General features: G+C 41.6%; 1 protein-coding gene across 7 annotated transcripts in view; it reads right to left on the bottom strand.

Moving 5' to 3' along the window:
* Positions 1-18,162, bottom strand: part of LOC102116697 (selection and upkeep of intraepithelial T-cells protein 1-like) — a 221,976-nt gene that overhangs the window by 121,448 nt on the left and 82,366 nt on the right. For all 7 annotated transcript variants that reach the window (XM_065522999.2, XM_065522995.2, XM_065523002.2 and 4 more), the window contains one exon: positions 13,905-13,990. In XM_065522999.2, coding sequence (XP_065379071.1) covers positions 13,905-13,944 — 40 coding nt within the window. In that variant the 5' untranslated portion in view covers positions 13,945-13,990. The remainder of the gene's footprint in view (positions 1-13,904; positions 13,991-18,162) is intronic.

The raw sequence follows: 18,162 nt of genomic DNA on the forward strand, positions 1-18,162 counted from the left end.
AAACCAAGTATAGGGCACAAGATAAAACAGGTGCTCACTAAGTGTTGATGAAAGGAAAGGAGAAAGGGGAAGACAACAGTTAGCATCAGAGCTATTCAGAATAATAATAGTAAGAGGCTCCACCCGAGAGGCCCCAGGGCTGCATGGTTGTGATACCGAAGAAAGGACAGAAGGCTGGACATCGGGACACCTACATGCCAATCCTCCTCTCACAACAAGTCCCTGTGTAAATCATTCAGCTTTCTGGACCCAGTTTGCCCTAGTATAAAGTTAGCGGTTTCAGTTACAGATTTTCTAAGGACCTTTGCCTCTGCGAAGCTAGAATCCAACTTAAAAGTGTTCAAAGATAGAGTACAGAGGAAAACTAAGCTCTAGTTTTTTTTTTTTTTTTTCCGACAGTTACACACAGAAATGCTGAACATTTTCTCATGTGATCCTCACCCTTGTCTTACAGAGAAGAAACGGAGGCTCAGAGAGGTTTTGATATGCCCAAGGACCGTGAGAAGACTGGAGCACGGGGCTGGGGATGCACCAGGGCTGGGAGACAGGGTTGAGCATCCCCGCAGGCATGGATGGCAGGGGGGCCACGCTGCAGAGTCATTAAAACATGGCCTCTGGACAAAGGCCACCCACCTAATTCAGGCAAAAACGCGTTTCACACAGTTTTGAATTATTTGAGGCTTGGAGTTGTTCCAACAGCAGCTAAAGGTACTGACTTAGGGAGGAGGGTCCTTCCCGTGGCTTACCAAAAAGTATTTTCAGATCCTTGGGCTAGCGGGGAAGTGACAGTATTATAACCACGGAGAGCTGCGGTCAGCAGGGCTGCGGAGGAGGGAGGAGACCGGCACTGTAGCTCAGGCTGTCCTTCGCACATTCTCTCTGGCCTCAGGCTCCTCGTCGTTAATGCTTCATCAGTGAGCTCCAAGATCCTTTTCAACTCTGACACTCTGTGAAACCTCACCCTGAATTCTAGGAGCCCAAGTTATTGATTTGTGTTGCACAGTTAAACGCTTCATGCTTGTGTAAGGCTGCCATTCTCTGGAACACTCTGAAGCAGACGCTTCCAAACGCAGGCCCTGCACCAAGCTGAATCATAGTTACCTGTAGGGCTTTATAAAAACACACATGCCAGGCCGCCACACCAAACTCACGGCGTCAAAATCTCGGGGGCGGAGGCTGGGCATTTGTGTTATTAGAAATCTCCCAGGTGAGCCCGGTGCTCAGATCCACGCGTAGAACCAGTTGTGCAGCTGCCGCACCTGCATTTCCGAAGCAGCACCTGCCACCTGGTGCACATAGAAGGTACTCCAGGAACGCTGCAGGTCCAGGCAGCTCACTGCAAAGGACCGAAGAGGACTCTGGGTTTCTCATCTGGGTAACCAGCTGTCAGATACACCTAAGCTTAAATCCTCACACTGACACCTCCAGCAATGTACCAGAGGTGTACTTAGAAAAACTGGGTGTCAAATTTGGGTTCTGTCTTGGAATAGCAACAACAACAACAAAGTCCCATTCTTTCTCTTATGAATGGGAAAAGTGTTTTCTGCTATGCAAAGATCTAATTTCTTGGGGTGGTGATGGAGGTAGAGTAACGAAGGAGGTGCAGCGAAGATGTGGAGGAGAAAAGAAACGCATATATTTAGGTTCATTTGGACTTTTGCTTTCAGTGGTGAAAAGAACTTAATTAGTAATAAAGGACAGATAATAACCATGGTTAATCCTCGGATAGAGCAGACCGTGTGCCAGACACTGATTAACGGCTTCATCTATACTCACACTTCGTTCCCAGTGCCAGCCCAGTGAAGTAGGCACTATCATGATGCCCATAAAATCATATAAGGAAACTAAAGTACAAAGAGGTTAAGTGATTTATTCGATGCCTCTCACCCGGATGTAGTTCCATGCGTTCCAATCCAACATTTTATCTGCGTAAAACAAATATTTTCCCATAGTGCTCCCCTTCCTCATTCACCTCCATTCCAGCATTCAAACTGCCCTTGCTTCATCAGGAGATGGACTGACACAACACAGCTTAGAGAAATGGAAAACACTGAACGTAAGCAAAAATGTTTGGAAGAACATCAAGGGTATGAGCAAAGTGCTTAAGGAGAATGATGCTTCGTGTGAACTAGAGAGATATATGTGAAATTTCTATAATCTATATTTAGACAAATTGGTTGTGCCTCGGTTTCTGTCATCTGCAAAATGGGGGGAAAACGATTGCCTATCCTATAGGTTGTGAAGAGCAAATGACATAGCATGTGTACAGCACTCAGCACAGTATCCCTTTCAATGTTTAGCAGCTGTTGTTAGCAGATGTGATGTAACCAGTTTATTGAGGAGCCTCAATCCATTGGGATATAGGTATAAACAGTTCCGCTTATTTACTCTAGGCACAACGGTTAAATGTGATATGTAATATCTGCCAGTCTCATTTTCTAATGATATCTTCAGGTAGATCCCATTGCTTTCCCATCGATATCAGTTACCAAAAGTCCCATCTGGTCTAGGTCACAACTCCCATCTCGTATCCAGTTTCAATAGCATTTCCTCGTCTCGCTTCAGTGTTTGCCAGACTTGTACCTCAAGTTACGAGAGTGGGAAGGGAATATGGAGAAACCCCGTCACTACAAAAAAAATACAAAATTAGCCGGGCGTCGTGGTGCATGCCTATAGTCCCAGCTACTCGGGAGACTGAGGCACAAGAATCACTTGAACCTGGGAGATGGAGTTTGCAATTAGCCGAGATCATGCAACTGCACTCCAGCACCTGGGCAACAGAGTGAGACTGTCTCAGAACAAACAAACAAACAAAGAGTGGTAAGGGGTTGTGGTCTTGTCTTCTATTTTCTCCTCCTTTCTTTTCTGGGTCTAGTGCCTTTCATGTTGAGGGAAGAAGGAAAAATAAGAGGAATAACACAGGCCACTCTAAATAAGTGGCTGTTTGTCATTGGTGGAGAAAGGCTCCTGATCTTACACTGACTTTACCTGCTTCCCTCTGTTGCTGGTGGCCTCTGACAATATGTTGGTCTCCTATTAGATGATGTGGTGTATGGAGTTATATGGTTTTGGAGGCAGATGTTCATCTTTATGCCAGCCCTCTCCATCACTGATGATCCCACAGAGGGGTAGCTGTGTCTCCCTTCATCTTATTAGCAGTCTGTGGCTCCCAGCTTCCTTTTTGGCCGGATGTCACCTTATGTGGTCCACGTCAATCAGAACTTCCACCTTATCCTCCAACTTCTGTTCTCTCCTTAAAATGGAGCACTGATGAACATGGAGGTCTTCTACACTCCCCAAGGGCTGAAGGGAAGTTGGTGAGGTGGACAAAGAGCACAGCATTTTCTTCTTTTGTGGAAAACTTCACTAGAGTACCTGCTCTTCCTTCAGAAGTGTGTTGCTCCACCATGCTTCCAGACGTCAGAAATCTATGGTAAGAATTGGATGCCAGGAGATTTGCACTTTTGCCCATGATTAAGTTACCAGGATTGAATTTACCCTCCTGCTTTCAAAATAAAAAAGATAAAATGTCAGAAACAGCCATTTTCAAGACACTAGACCTAAGGCAACAAAGGATAGTTACTCCCTAAAAGACAAGAAACAAACTAGGTAAGCCCTATGACTGCCCCAGCTTGCTGCCTTCGGAGAATATCCAGGCTACGGGGACAAAGAAGAAAGTCTGAGTGGAGCCCAGTAGGATCCTTGAACAGAGGTGATAAGGCTGCGAGTTAGGGAAACCAAGTGGGATAGAGTTCATGGATGGACAAAGTAATAAAAGGAAAGAGATGTGCCAAGAAAGAGCCGTGATGATCTGCAGAGCATCCCCATCTGATATTCAACAGACTCCTGATTAGCACATGTATGTGAAGTAACACTTGAGGATGGAGGAAAAATAATTTGAAAAGATTAAAGAACATTGTCTGATGCTCACACAGGACTGGGAATATTGCATATTTCCCCCTGACAATTGAAAGAAATCATACTTTATGAGCATTGGGTACAGTATTCCAGAAAATCTTGCTTAGTAGTGGAGAATAATTAGCCCTAGACTGCTCAGATATGCCAAATAAATCATAAAGGTAAGGCTCAAGAAGATCAAAAAATTTCCAGGTAACTTAACACATCCCAGAACAAAGCTCAAGAAGATTTATAAGAATCAAAAAGATCCCCCACCCAATAAGGTAAAAGTCACCATTTCTGGCATCTAATCAAAGATAACCAAGCATACAAAGAAGCAAGAAAACACAGAGAGAATAATCAATCAATCAAAACCATCCAAGAACTGAAACAGATTTAAAATTGCCAGGCTAAGATGTCAAAATAATTATTTTAATTGTTCTCTATATGTTCAAAAGTTAAGTAGAGACATGGATGATTTCAAAAATACTCAAATAGAAACTAGAGATGAAAACTACAATGTCTTAGATGAAAAATACTCTTAGTAGGATTCAGGATGTATTAAACATGGCAGAAGAAAAGATTGGCTAACTCGAAGCCATAGCAATTAAAAATAATGGCAAAATAAACATCAGAAGAAAAAAAAATAAAATTCAGTGCAGAAATCAATGGAATAGAAAACGGTACAACAGTAGGGAAAAAAATCAATGAAACCAAGAGGTGATTTTTTTAAGATCAATGAAATTGACGAACCTCCAGCCAAGTTGATCATGGAAAATATGAAAAAAGACACAAATTGCAAAATTAGGAATGAGACAGGTGCCGTCACCACACATTCCCTTACAGAAAAAAATAGGAGAATATTATGAGCAACTTTATACCTATAAATTTGACAACTCAACAAAACAATTCTCTAAAAAACACAAATTATGAAAGCACAGTCAAAAAGAAATAATCTTAGCATCTCTGTATATACTTGTTTTTTTTTGTTTGTTTGTTTGTTTCTGCAGTAAACACACATTTATTGAGCATCAACTCTGTGCCAGGCCCTGGGTGGGCACAGGGGGCTCAGAGAGGAATCACACGCAGACCCTACCATTGAGGCCCTCACAGCCTGGCAGGGCAATTGGTCACGTCAATGGACACTCACGGTACAGTGTGGTCAGTGTGGTGTTAGAGGTAGCACAGGTGACCGAGGGAGCACAGAGGAAGGGCCCCTGACCTGTCTGGGGGTGGCAAGGAGGGCTTCCTAGAGGAGGTGACACCTGAAGAGGGCTTTAGGGAGTGAACAAGAGTTAGGATGTCTCGTCTGAGGAAGTGGCCTGTGCAAGGCCTCAGTGGTAGGGACAATGGTGGTGGCTGGAAGTTGAGCAAGGGCCAGTCCAGGAAGGGCTGTGGAGTCCACAGACGACAGGGAGCACTGAGGGGTTTGAAGCAGGTGGTCGGCAGAGGGCCCGCTGAAAGCCATTGTGAAGGGTGGCTCAGGGGATAGGGCAAGGGAGAAGGGTGGGCGGCCGTGGACAGCAGAGGTGGACGGGCACGGCCCTTGCCTGGGGAGTCTTGTCCTGCCTGGAGGCCTCCTCAGCAGTGGGGAGGCGGGGGTGTGGGCTGCCAGCCTCGGGGCCACAGAGTGCACAGCCCTGGGTCCAGTGGTTTGAGCGTGGCCTGCTCCTGCAGCCCGAAGTGCTGCCCGGGCACCAGCCGGAGCTCCAGCCTCTGCAGCAGCTTTGCCATGATCACCTTCACCTCCATCTGAGCAAACTGCTGCCCGATGCAGGAGCGGTGGCCTAGTGGGAAGGGGAAGTAGGTGAACCGTGGCTTGGGTGCTCCGGGGCCAAACCGATCGGGGTTGAAAGTCAGCGGGTCTCTACTAATAAAATAGAACTTACAGACAAAAAAACTTTCCCACTAATGAAGAACACTCTAGTTTCTTCACTAATGAATTCTCCCAAACATTAAAAGAAGAAATAACACTAATTCTACCCAAACTCTTCCAGAAAACTGAAGAAGGAATGCCCGCCAACTCATTATGTGATGCCAGCATTACCCTGACACTGAACCCGGATAATGACATTACCAGAAAACTACAAGCCAACATCTTTCAAAAACACAGATACAAAGTTCTAAACAAAATTTTAGCAAATCAAATCCATATTAAAATTTAACAAATTAAATCCAATAGATAAAAAGGATAATGTGTTACGGCCAAGTGAAGTTTTTCCAAGGAATGCAGGGTAAGTTTAACATACAAAAATCACTGCCAGTTCTGGAGATCTTTTGCACAACAATGTGAACATACTTAGTAAACTGTACAGTTAAAAATGGTTCAGACAGAAAATGTTTGTTATGCAAGGCTTTTATCATAATTAAATTTTTTAAGAAAAAGCCATGTAATTCACCATTTTAACACATTGAAAAGAAAAAAAACCCCACATGATTATATCAACAGAGACAAGAAAAAGCATTTAGCAAAATCCAACAACCTTACAAAATCCAACTAATCTGGATAAAAACTCTCAATCAACTAGGAATAGAAGAAAACTTCCTCAATTTAAAAAGGAAAGTCAACAAAAATATCTACAGCTAACATTTTATTTAATGGTAAAGACTAAATGTTTTCCTTCTAATATCAAGAATAAGAAAAAGATGTCTACTTTCAGCACTTTTTTCAACATTGTTCCGGATGTTTTAGCCATGCGCGCAATCAGGAAAGAAAAGAATAGAAAGAATCCAGGTTGGAAAGGAGAGAATAAAATCATTTTTCATTCTCAGACGATGTAACTGTCTATGTAGAAAATAATGGCATGTGCAAAAATCAATTAGAACTAATAAGTTTAACAAGATTGCAAGATATAAGGTCAATATATAAAAAGCTATTGTATTTCCATATCAGATATGCAAAATATCAGAAATAAAATACTGAAAAATATATTTACAATACCATCCACAAAAAAAAACCACATTAAACAATTAGGGGTAAATCAGACAGAAGGTATGAAAGACCTATACACTGAGAACTACAAACCATCACTGAGAGAAAGCAAAGAAGAACTAAATAAATGGAGACATTCTTTGTTTATGGATCAGAAAACTCACCATGGTTAAGATTTTACTTCTCCCCAAATTGATCTATACATTAGTGCATTCCCAATCAAAATCCCAGCAGGCTTATGGCATAAAATGATAAGTTGATTCTAGAATTCATGCGATCATATGTATACATGTGCCATGTTGGTGTGCTGCATCCATTAACTCGTCATTTACATTAGGTATATCTCCTAATGCTATCTCTCCCTCCCCTCTCCCCAAAATAGGCCCCGGTGTGTGATGTTCCCCTTCCTGTGTCCAAGTGATTCATTGTTCAATTCCCACCTATAAGTGAGAATATGCGGCGTTTGATTTTCTGTTCTTGCGATAGTTTGCTGAGAATGATGGTTTCCAGCTGCATCCATGTCCCTACAAAGGACAGGAACTCATCCTTTTTATGGCTGCATTGTATTCCATGGTGTATATGTGCCACATTTTCTTAATCCAGTCTGTTACTGATGGACATGTTGGTTGGTTCCAAGTCTTTGCCATTGTGAATAGTGCCGCAATAAACATACATGTGCATGTGTCTTTATAGCAGCATGATTTATAATCCTTTGGGTATATACCCAGTAATGGGATGGCTGGGTCAAATGGTATTTCTAGTTCTAGATCCTTGAGGAATCGCCACACTGTCTTCCACAATGGTTGAACTAGTTTATAGTCCCAACAACAGTGTAAAAGTGTTCCTATTTCTCCACATCCTCTCTAGCACCTGCTGTTTCCTGACTTTTTAATGATTGCCATTCTAACTGGTGTGAGAAGGTATCTCATTGTGGTTTTGATTTGCATTTCTCTGATGGCCAGTGATGATGAGCATTTTTTCATGTGTCTGTTGGCTGTATAAATGTCTTCTTTTGAGAAATGTCTGCTCATATCCTTTGCCCACTTTTTGATGTGGTTGTTTGTTTTTTTCTTGTAAATTTAATTTGACTTCTTCGTAGGTTCTGGATATTAGCCCTTTGTCAGATAAGTAGATTGCAAAAATTTTCTCCCATTCTGTAGGTTGCCTGTTCACTCTGATGGTAGTTTCTTTTGCTGTACAGAAGCTCTTTAGTTTAATTAGATCCCATTTGTCCATTTTGGCTTTTGTTGCCATTGCTTTTGGTGTTTTAGACATGAAGTCCTTGCCCATGCCTATGTCCTGAATGGTATTACTTAGGCTTTCTTCTAGAGTTTTTATGGTTTTAGGTCTAACATTTAAGTCTCTAATCCATCTTGAATTAATTTTCATATAAGGAGTAAGGAAAGGATCCAGTTTCAACTTTCTGCTTATGACTAGCCAATTTTCCCAGCACCATTTATTACATAGGGAATCCTTTCCCCATTTCTTGTTTTTGTCAGGTTTGTCAAAGATCAGATGGCTGTAGATATGTGGTATTATTTCTGAGGGCTCTGTTCTGTTCCATTGGTCTATATCTCTGTTTTGGTACCAGTACCATGCTGTTTTGGTTACTGTAGCCTTGTAGCATAGTTTGAAGTCAGGTAGTGTGATGCCTCCAGCTTTGTTCTTTTGGCTTAGGATTGTCTTGGCAATGCGGGCTCTTTTTTGGTTCCATATGAACTTTAAAGCAGTTATTTCCAATTCTGTGAAGAAAGCCATTGGTAGCTTAATGGGGATGGCACTGAATCTATAAATTACCTTGGGCACTATGGCCATTTTCACGATACTGATTCTTCCTCTCCATGAGCATGGTATGTTCTTCCATTTGTTTGTGTTCTCTTCTATTTCACTGAGCAGTGGTTTGTAGTTCTCCTTGAAGAGGTCCTTTATATCCCTTGCAAGTTGGATTCCTAGATATTTTATTCTCTTTGAAGCAATTGTGAATGGGAGTTCATTCATGATTTGGCTCTCTGTTTGTGTGTTATTGGTGTATAAGAATGCTTGTGATATTTGCACATTGATTTTGTATCCTGAGACTTTGCTGAAGTTGCTTATCAGCTTAAGGAGATTTTGGGCTGAGACGATGGGGTTTTCTAAATATACAATCATGTCATCTGCAAACAGGGACAATTTGACTTTTTCTTTTCCTAATTGAACACCCTTTATTTCTTTCTCTTGCCTGATTGCCCTAGCCAGAACCTCCAACACTATGTTGAATAGGAGTGGTGAGAGAGGGCATCCCTGTCTTGTGCCAATTTTCAAAGAGAATGCTTCCAGTTTTTGCCCATTCAGTATGATATTGGCTGTGGGTTTGTCATAAATAGCTCTGATTATTTTGACATACGTTCCATCAATACCGAATTTATTGAGAGTTTTTAGCATGAAGCGTTGTTCAATTTTGTCAAAGGCCTTTTCTGCATCTATGGAGATAATCATGTGGTTTTTATCGTTGGTTCTGTGTATATGCTGGATTATGTTTATTGATTTGCATATGTTGAACCAGCCTTGCATCCCAGGGATGAAGCCCACTTGATCATGGTGGATAAGCTTTTTGATGTGTTGCTGGATTCGGTTTTCCAGTATTTTATTGAGGATTTTTGCATCGATGTTCATCAGGGATATTGGTCTAAAATTCTCTTTTTTTGTTGTGTCTCTGCCAGGCTTTGGTATCAGGATGATGTTGGCCTCATAAAATGAGTTAAGGAGGATTCCCTCTTTTTCTATTGATTGGAATAGTTTCAGAAGCAATGGTACCAGCTCCTCCTTGTACCTCTGGTAGAATTCAGCTGTGAATTCTGGTACTGGACTTTTTTTGGTTGGTATGCTATTAATTATTGGCTCAATTTCAGAGCCTGCTATTGGTCTATTCAGGGATTCAACTTCTTCCTGGTTTAGTCTTGGGAGAGTGTATGTGTCCAGGAATTTATCCATTTCTTCTAGATTTTCTAGTTTATTTGCATAGATGTGTTTATAATATTGGCACATGTATAGATATGTAACAAACCTGCACGTTGTGCACATGTACCCTAGAACTTAAAGTATAATGTAAATAAATAAATAAATAAATAAATAAATAAATAAATAAAATTCATGCGATCATAAAAAAGACCTAGAATAACTAAAACAATTCTGAAAAAGAACAATGTTGATGGGATAACTCTACTTGATTTCAGGACTTACTATAAAGTAACCAAAATGTGACATTAGAATCAAACTAGACAAATAGATCAATGGAACAGAATACAGAGTCCATAAATGGATCCACTCATGTATGGACAACTGATGTTTGACAAAGATTTAAAAGCAATTCAAGGGAGGAAGGACAGACTTTTCAGTAAATGTTGTTGAAACAACTGGATGTATGTAAGCAAACAAAACAAAACAGAAAGAGAGGGTCCAATTCATAATGCACACCATATGTAAAAGATTAATTCAAACTATGTTGTAGATCTAAATGTAAATCATACATTTATAACATGTTTCAGGAGAAAATCTTTGTGACCACAGGATAGGCAAAGTCTTTTAGATTCAACATCAAAGTACAATCCATAAAAGAAAATTTTGATAAATTGGACATTATCAAAATTTAAAACTTCATACTTCAAAAGACACTATTAAGAAAATGAAAAGACAAGCTACAGAATGGGTGGAAATATTTGCAAAGCATATATTTGACAAGGGACTTGTATTCAGAATCTATAAAGAGCTCTCAAATTCAATAAAAAGAAAACAAGTAATCCAATTAAAACATAGACAAAATATGTGAAGAGACATTTTACCAAAGAATATATATGCATGGCAAATAAATGCATGAAAAGGTGCTCATGATCCTTAGCAATTTTAAAACCACAAAACCACTACACACCTATGAAGATGGCTATAATCTAAAAGACTGATCATGTCAAGTGTTGGCGAGGATCTCAACTTGATACTCTTCTAATGGGAATGTAAAATGATAGAACCACCTCAGAAAAAATAGTTTGGCAGTCTCAAGATCTACAGCTACCATATGATCTAACCATTCCAACTAAAAATATACAAGCACATACGTTCATACTAGACTTGACATAAATGCGAATGACAGCTTTATTTGTAATAGCCCCAAACTGAAAACAACTCAAAGGTCCATCAACAGGTGAGTGGATAAATACATGAGTGTATTTACATACCATGGAATGCTACTCTGCAGTAAAAAGGAATGAAGAAGCCATACAGCAGAAATATGAACAAATCTCAAAATATTTATACTAAGTGAGAGAAGTCAGAGAGAAAAGAGTGCATACTGTATGATTCTATTTATATGAAACTCTAGAAAATGCAAACTAATCTATAACAACAGAAAACAGATCAATGGTTGCCTGGGAAGGGTGGGTGGGGGATGAGATGGGGGAGTAATCACAAAGGGGCAAACTTTTATCAAATAAAAGTGAAGATGATGGGTCTATTCACTACCTTCATTGTAGTGAGGGCTTTAGGTGTGTATATACGTGTCAATACTTGTAAAACTGCACACTTTGAATATGTGTAATATGTCTATAAAGTTGTTTTTTAAAAAAGCAGCAACAGCAAATCTTGATCTCTGGTTCATATGTACCCTCAAATTGCAGTGAATTTTGAAGAAGCTAAGCTCTTCCTAGAACTTTCCCGCTAAGTTCCACTGCGCTCTAATAGGGATGTGCCTGCAAATTCTGCACATCAGCAAACTTCTAACCAGGAAATGAAACTCTCCCTGTCCCCACTTCCTGTAGGTGCTCCCAGTCTCTACAGGGCTCTCTCTTGGAACCTCCTCCCTGACTTAGATTAAGTTAGGAGAGAAGTGGGGGGGTGCGGGTGAGAAGGGAGTATCCCCTCTATAAACATTGCACTTTCTGAAATGACTATAACAAATTTCTGTCCCTCTCCTGACCTATCTTCTTGTGCAGACTGGTGGGGGACAGGGAGTGGGTGGTTCTTCAAAGCTTCAGTGAAGATTAGGCATACCTGGGATGTTTATTTGCCTCCAAAGGTGATTTCTGACCCCGATTGTTAGCAGTTGCAGGGCAACCTCCTGCTCAGATGGAAAACTCAGGAGAACAACCTCCTGCTCAGACAGAAAACTCGGGAGAAAGGGAGACTTGCTGACTGGTTCAGGCCTTGCGAGATGAGGAGGCTTTTTAAGTGGGAAGTGGGTAGGGGCAGCCGTGGGTCCAGAAAGCTTCAAGCTGCCTATCAAGCTAAGAAAGTAAATCTTTAATGACTTCTCTTTTGGGAGAATTAAGAGTTGGGGCAGCCAGATCGGGAAGGCAGCAGAGTTTTGTCTCAGGCTTTCTTCCCCTACACTCTTTTTCCCTTTTTTTGCTCCTCTTTTCAGCACTCAATGTTGCTGATGAAGGAGACATAGAAAACTCTTTTTTGTCTAATATTTTTCTACTATGAATGTAATTTGTAACATACAACTGTTTACTCTTGACCAAAAGTAATTAAATATTTAAATCATGCACACATCATGTCAATTAGATTAGGTTTTAATGATGCCTGCTGTATTCTGGAGGTCCTGAGAGATGGGAGAAAAAAATATCCTTGTAAAGGTCTCATAGGAAACTCTATAACAAGTTTGTACAACCGATGGGCTTGCATGGGCCGCATGCAGCCCAGGATGGCTTTGATGCAGCCCGACACAAATTTTTAAACTTTCTTAAAACATTATGAGATTTTTTTCAGTTTTTCTTTTTTAGCCCATCAACTATCATTAGTATTTTATACGTATTTTATATTTGGCCCAAGACAATTCTTCTTTTTCTGATATGGCTCAGGGAAGCAAAAAGACTGGACACCCCTGCTGTAGAAGATTCTCTCTCTGAACTGTTATCTAGAGTTTATCATTTACTCTTTGTTCCCATAAACTGACCTCTCACTTCTAACCTGGCATGAAATTCTCTGCCTCGTCTTTGAGGCTCTTGAGCAAGCCTTACAAGGATGTCTAAGACCCTGACACCCAGCCCAGTTGTGGTTAATGTGAAACTTTACAAGCAGATCTGCCAGTGAGCATTTTTCTGGGTTTCCAACCTTGCCCAAATGGGCTAAATCAATCATCGGTCTGACTGCCTTCTGAGGAAGTCAGGATAAGGGTCTAGTTATTTATGACAACCTCCTGAAGGCTTCTCTCTGCGAACTAGTTCCCCAGGAGAGGAGGTGGTCATTAAACCACCCACCTCCACTGTGCCCTTCCCTTACAAACAAGATCTTATTCTTTAAGTGCGTGCTGATGCCAAGAAAGAGATTAGTTTGGTGGAGGAGAGGGAAATTCAAGCAAAAACTTACATTGGATCTTAGAGCTACAGAAAAATCACCTTGCCCACTCTGTAACAAGGGCCCTAAGATCCAGGGAAGGAATGTGTCTGAGCCTACACATGCCATTCAGAAGCAGGACTGGAACTAGAAGTCAAGGGCCCCTCTACCCCTCAGCCAAGGATTCTTTTCTGTAGCCATTTTTATTTTCAGAGAAAATTTCTGAGTAACTGCAAGATGTCTCAGAATCCTGCAAACATATTCATTTTTCTTTCTTTGAGAACTGAGAACTGAGTTTCATGATCAGGATGAAACTTCCTTTTCTGGAATGGGGTACCTCAGAATCTTATTTTGGTTGGAAGAAGGAGAGATCACCTTTAAGAATGCAGATAGAGCTATAGAGCAGGAGAAACCCTTCCAACAATCCCTGGGAGGTCATTTGTATTAACTCCGTGTTGTAGATTAGCAAAGGGAAGATCAAAGAGTTAAAGCAGTTTGCCCTACTCAGTATTTGAATCCATAGGTGATTAAATTTGAATGATTTAAGAAATAAAAGAGAATAGAGATGGAGGCCAAAACAGCACCTTTACAGGTTATAGTTGGAGACAAATGGGTCTTCTGGCAGAGAGTGAATAGATGCTCAGCAAACCTGCTTCTTCTTGTTGCTGGCCATCGTTAGACCACAGTTTCCAGCCTTGTTCCTTGTATGTGGTCATGTGACTGACTTCTGGCCAGTAGAATGTGGGCAGAAGTGTTACACATCACTTACCAGTAAGATCCATAAAATTCTCCAACATATAATTCTCCATTCTCCCTCTTTTTCTTCATCTGCTGGTTGAATGATCCAAGAAGGCCCTAGAACAAGATTTTTCAACTTTAGCACTACTGGCATTTAGGCCAGAAAATTCTTTATTAGAGATTGTCCTGTACACTGTAGGATATTTAGCAGCATCTCTGGTGTCTACCGACCAGATGCCAGTAGCATTTCCCACTCTCCAGTTGTGACAACCAAAATGTTTCTAGACATTTCCAAATGCCCCATCTGTGGCAAAATCATCCCCGGTTGAGAACCACTGTTCTAGAAGATGCCAGAGCCACACAACAGAGGGAACTTGGGTCATGAACGACTGCATGAGGCAGAGCACCCTTTTCACATCTTTCAGTGACATGAGCGAGAAATTAACTTTTAGGCTGGGCATGGTGGCTCATGCCTGTAATCCCAGCACTTTGAGAGGCCAAAAAGGGGAGATAGATCTCTTTGCCCATGCTGGTTTCATGGGCAACATGGTGAAACTCCATCTCTACAAAAAATATATATATGTATACAAAAGTTAGCCTGGTGTGGTGGCATGTGCCTATGGTTCCAGCTACTTGGGATACTGAGGTGGGAGGATCACATGAACCCAAGAGGTCGAGGGTGCAGTGAGCGTGATTTTGCTACTACACTCCAGCCTGGGTGACAGAGTAAACCCTGTCTCAAAAAAAAAAAAAAAAAAAAAAAGAAAGAAAAAGAAAAAAAGAAAAGAAAAAAGAAAAAAGGAAAAGAAAAGAAAAATAAAATAACTTTTACCACAGTTTGGGAGATGTTGGTTCCAAAGGTATCCTGAATGACATAGTACAGCTAAATCATCCCCCTAAGTAGGCAGACTTGCCCAACCAAGCAGAGCAGTCCTATGCGAGGCCATCCTTGGCTATAAGGACAAGGCCCAAGAGCAAGAGCAGAAAGTGTGCTTCTCTTAGACAGACAGTTCTCAAGATAAAGAAAGTAGCAGAACTGAGCTTTATATGCCCTAAATTTCTTCCCAAATTCACCAATCAGATGTCACTTCTCATCTACAGGGGCAGATAAATCTGAAATGTGCAGAATGAAAAAGGCTTCTTCTCAGAAACTCCCTCTTCATGAAACCAGGAGGCTCTGTTCCAGGAGACCCTAGAGCCTACTGTCTTTCCCCTGCACCAGAAGATCTGACTCAGTACAGAAAATGACCTGTATTCTGCTCAGTATGCAATATGGCCTGTGTTCTCATTCTCTCATTAAATGCTTTATCTTATTTTGTTATCGAAGTCAAGGCTCAGTCTTCGGCCAAGGTCGAGGGTCCGTCTGTGACTAGACTGAAGCCTCACTTTGGGACTAGCCAGATTCAGGCCATCAATGACAGGAGTTGGTCTGTGACAGGAAAACAGAACTGGGCTGGAGAAGGGTAAAATTCATAGCCTCATCCTGAATTAACTTATGAATTTTGCCCAGCGTTCCCATCACACAATCCATTTCCTTTCTTCATTGTCCTTTATATTTCCATTTACTAAATAGGCCAGTGACATACTAACTGCTTCCCATAAAGCTGTCAAGAGAATGCAATGAGTGACCTCAGTCCAGGAGGAGCAGACCAGTGAAAAGGAAATAACTGACTGGAAGCCAAGCAACATGGATCCACATCCAGATCTGATCTGCCACTAACTGATGATTCCAAACTGGACATATTACTTTGCTTCTCTGGACCTCCGTTCCCTCGACATAAAGTAGGAATATTAGGTTGGGCATCTCTTTTAACTTTATTTTAACTGCACTAAGAAGTATTAAATCAAGATCCTGTCTTACATCTACCATTAATGGTAACCACGTGCTGCTGCTTTTCCCTCCCTCATCGCTCCTCAGGTCCAGTTCAACTTTGGATGTTGTGAAACTCATAAAGCTGCAATAGCCCATGATTGGTCTTCTTTATCTCAGACTGTCTCCAAACCCCAGCCTAATTCACTAGGAAAAAGACTAGATACATTCTTAGGACCCTTAAGTTATATTATCCTAGAATTCTAGGATTCTAAGATTCTCATCTACGTCTTTACTATTCTAGATTCTAGTCTAAATAACTGGTAACCTAAAAAGCCTCGAGTCTTAATTCTTGCTTTTTTTTTTTTTAAGACAAGGTCTTGCTCTGTTGCCCAGGCTGGAGTGCAGTGACATGATCATAGCTCACTCCAGCCTCAAACTCCTAGGCTCAAGGGATCTTCCCACTTCAGCCACCAAGTAGCTGGAACTAGAAGCTTGTGCTACCATGCCTGTCTATTTTTTTAGACGGCCAGCACAGGCTGGCCTCAAGCTCCTGGGCTCAAGTAATCCACCTGCCTCAGCCTCCCAAAATGCTGGGATTACAGGCATGAGTCCATTCACGGCTCTTCGAATCTTAATTCTAAAGCCCTAAAAGTCCAGACTTCTAACTAACTTGAGTTAAATGAGGTTACATAATAGTAATAGCTCAAATTTTCACTGGCTCCTGCCCCCAAAGGTCCCAAATTCCTCATAGGTATCTTTCATGTCCTTATGAACACATTTGGTCAGTGAGAATGCAGTACCTTCTGTTCCTCTCTGCAACTTCCAACTTTCCCCCACTCTTCAGCCAGGTCTACCTGTCTACCGCCAAGTGTTACCTGGCCATTTTGCACCCCTACCTCCACCACACACACACACCAGTTAGCTACATCTGTTTAGTCTCATCTAAACCCAATGGAAGACAGAGGCCTAGACTCAAACTAAGCTCCTCACTCTGAAATTCTTATCATTCGATATCTCGGTGCCCCGTATTTCTGTTTCACATAGTTTAGAATTCCAAATTTCTCACAATTTATAATCTGACTATTCTTGGACATTAATAATCTCAGCTTGAAAGATGTTTAGATTCTAAAACACTATGCTTCTAATTCAGTGGGAGATGCCAGAGTATCTCCTACTCCCTCTCAGAGACTCTGGAATCAAGGAAGTCAGAGAGGCCTTAGCCAGCTCTGAGAGAGCCTGTGAGAGGGAGTAATAGGTCTAAGGTGGGAACACCACCACATGGAAAGAGTGCTGTGGACTCAGGGTGGAAGGAAGAGCAATCAAGCTTCTCTGTAGAATGCCCAGAGTGGTCACACCCCAGCAGGCTTCCCAGGCCCTTGGCAAACTGTGAGCACCAACTTAACAACCTCCAATCAAGTGTGTTATTTATTTTACAAGTGACTATAAATATCAAAATAAAACTGAGAGTTTATGTACATGAACTGGGCCCAGAGCTATTAAACTGCTAGTGGCTGTACATTTAGGAAGTTCTCCTCCCAAGGCTAAGGGTGGGACCGCCTGGCCTCTTGCAGGCTTGGTCCTAGCCCCACATCTCCCAGGGTTCAGAGTTTTGGAGGCCTGATTCTTCCCAGCTTGGCTGCAGACCCCTCTAGCTGTGATGAGTGGTGGATACATGGAGTAGGTTTCAGAACAGTGGAAGTGATTTAGGCTTGTGTTGGGAAACTGGGGCCCTGTTCAAATATCTGATTTCATAAGAAGCCCAGAAGGCTGGCAGAAATTCTTGGCCCAACACATCCCAGAGCCAGGAGCATCATCTGCAGCCAGAAGCAAGTAAGTCTCAGCCTGGAGGAAACTGAGGGCAGAAAGAGAATTTTCTCTGTTGTAGCAGGGCTGGGCCTTCAACAGAAATGGCTCCAATATACTCCCTGGTGCTATGGAGAAGTTTTGACACATACCTCTATCAGCCAATCAACTCCTCTGTGTGTCAGTCAGTATGAGGGTCAGCCAGGTCTGTCATTCATGATCATTATCAATAAAGCATTATCACTGACATAAAGCCAGCCCTTAGCCTGGTCTTCAAATCTTTTACATCTTGATCTCAAGCCCTTTCCAGTCTCACGTTCTGGCCCTCTCCATTGTAAACCCCACTGGTTCCCCCAAAATCCTACTTCGCACCAGCACGTCTCAGCCTGCACTCTCTGTTCCCTCCCTCTTCTGGTGGTCATTTACTCAACTCAGATGCAGATGAAATATTTCCTTCTCCTCTATGAATTCTATTCTAACTCCCTAGGTGCTGGGGTCATGCTTCTCTTTAGTACTTAAAGAACTACTTTGTAATGTTCCATTTAAATGTCAGCCTCCCTATTAGACTGCACCATTTCTCATATCTGCATTCCGGGCCCCTAGCACAGGGCCTGGAATGGTATTTTATTTGGATATTTGCAGACATGGAGGAGTAGGAAGTGTGGTTAAAGCA

This window comes from Macaca fascicularis, chromosome 1 (genome assembly GCF_037993035.2).
Source record: "Macaca fascicularis isolate 582-1 chromosome 1, T2T-MFA8v1.1".
Lineage (NCBI taxonomy): Eukaryota > Metazoa > Chordata > Mammalia > Primates > Cercopithecidae > Macaca > Macaca fascicularis.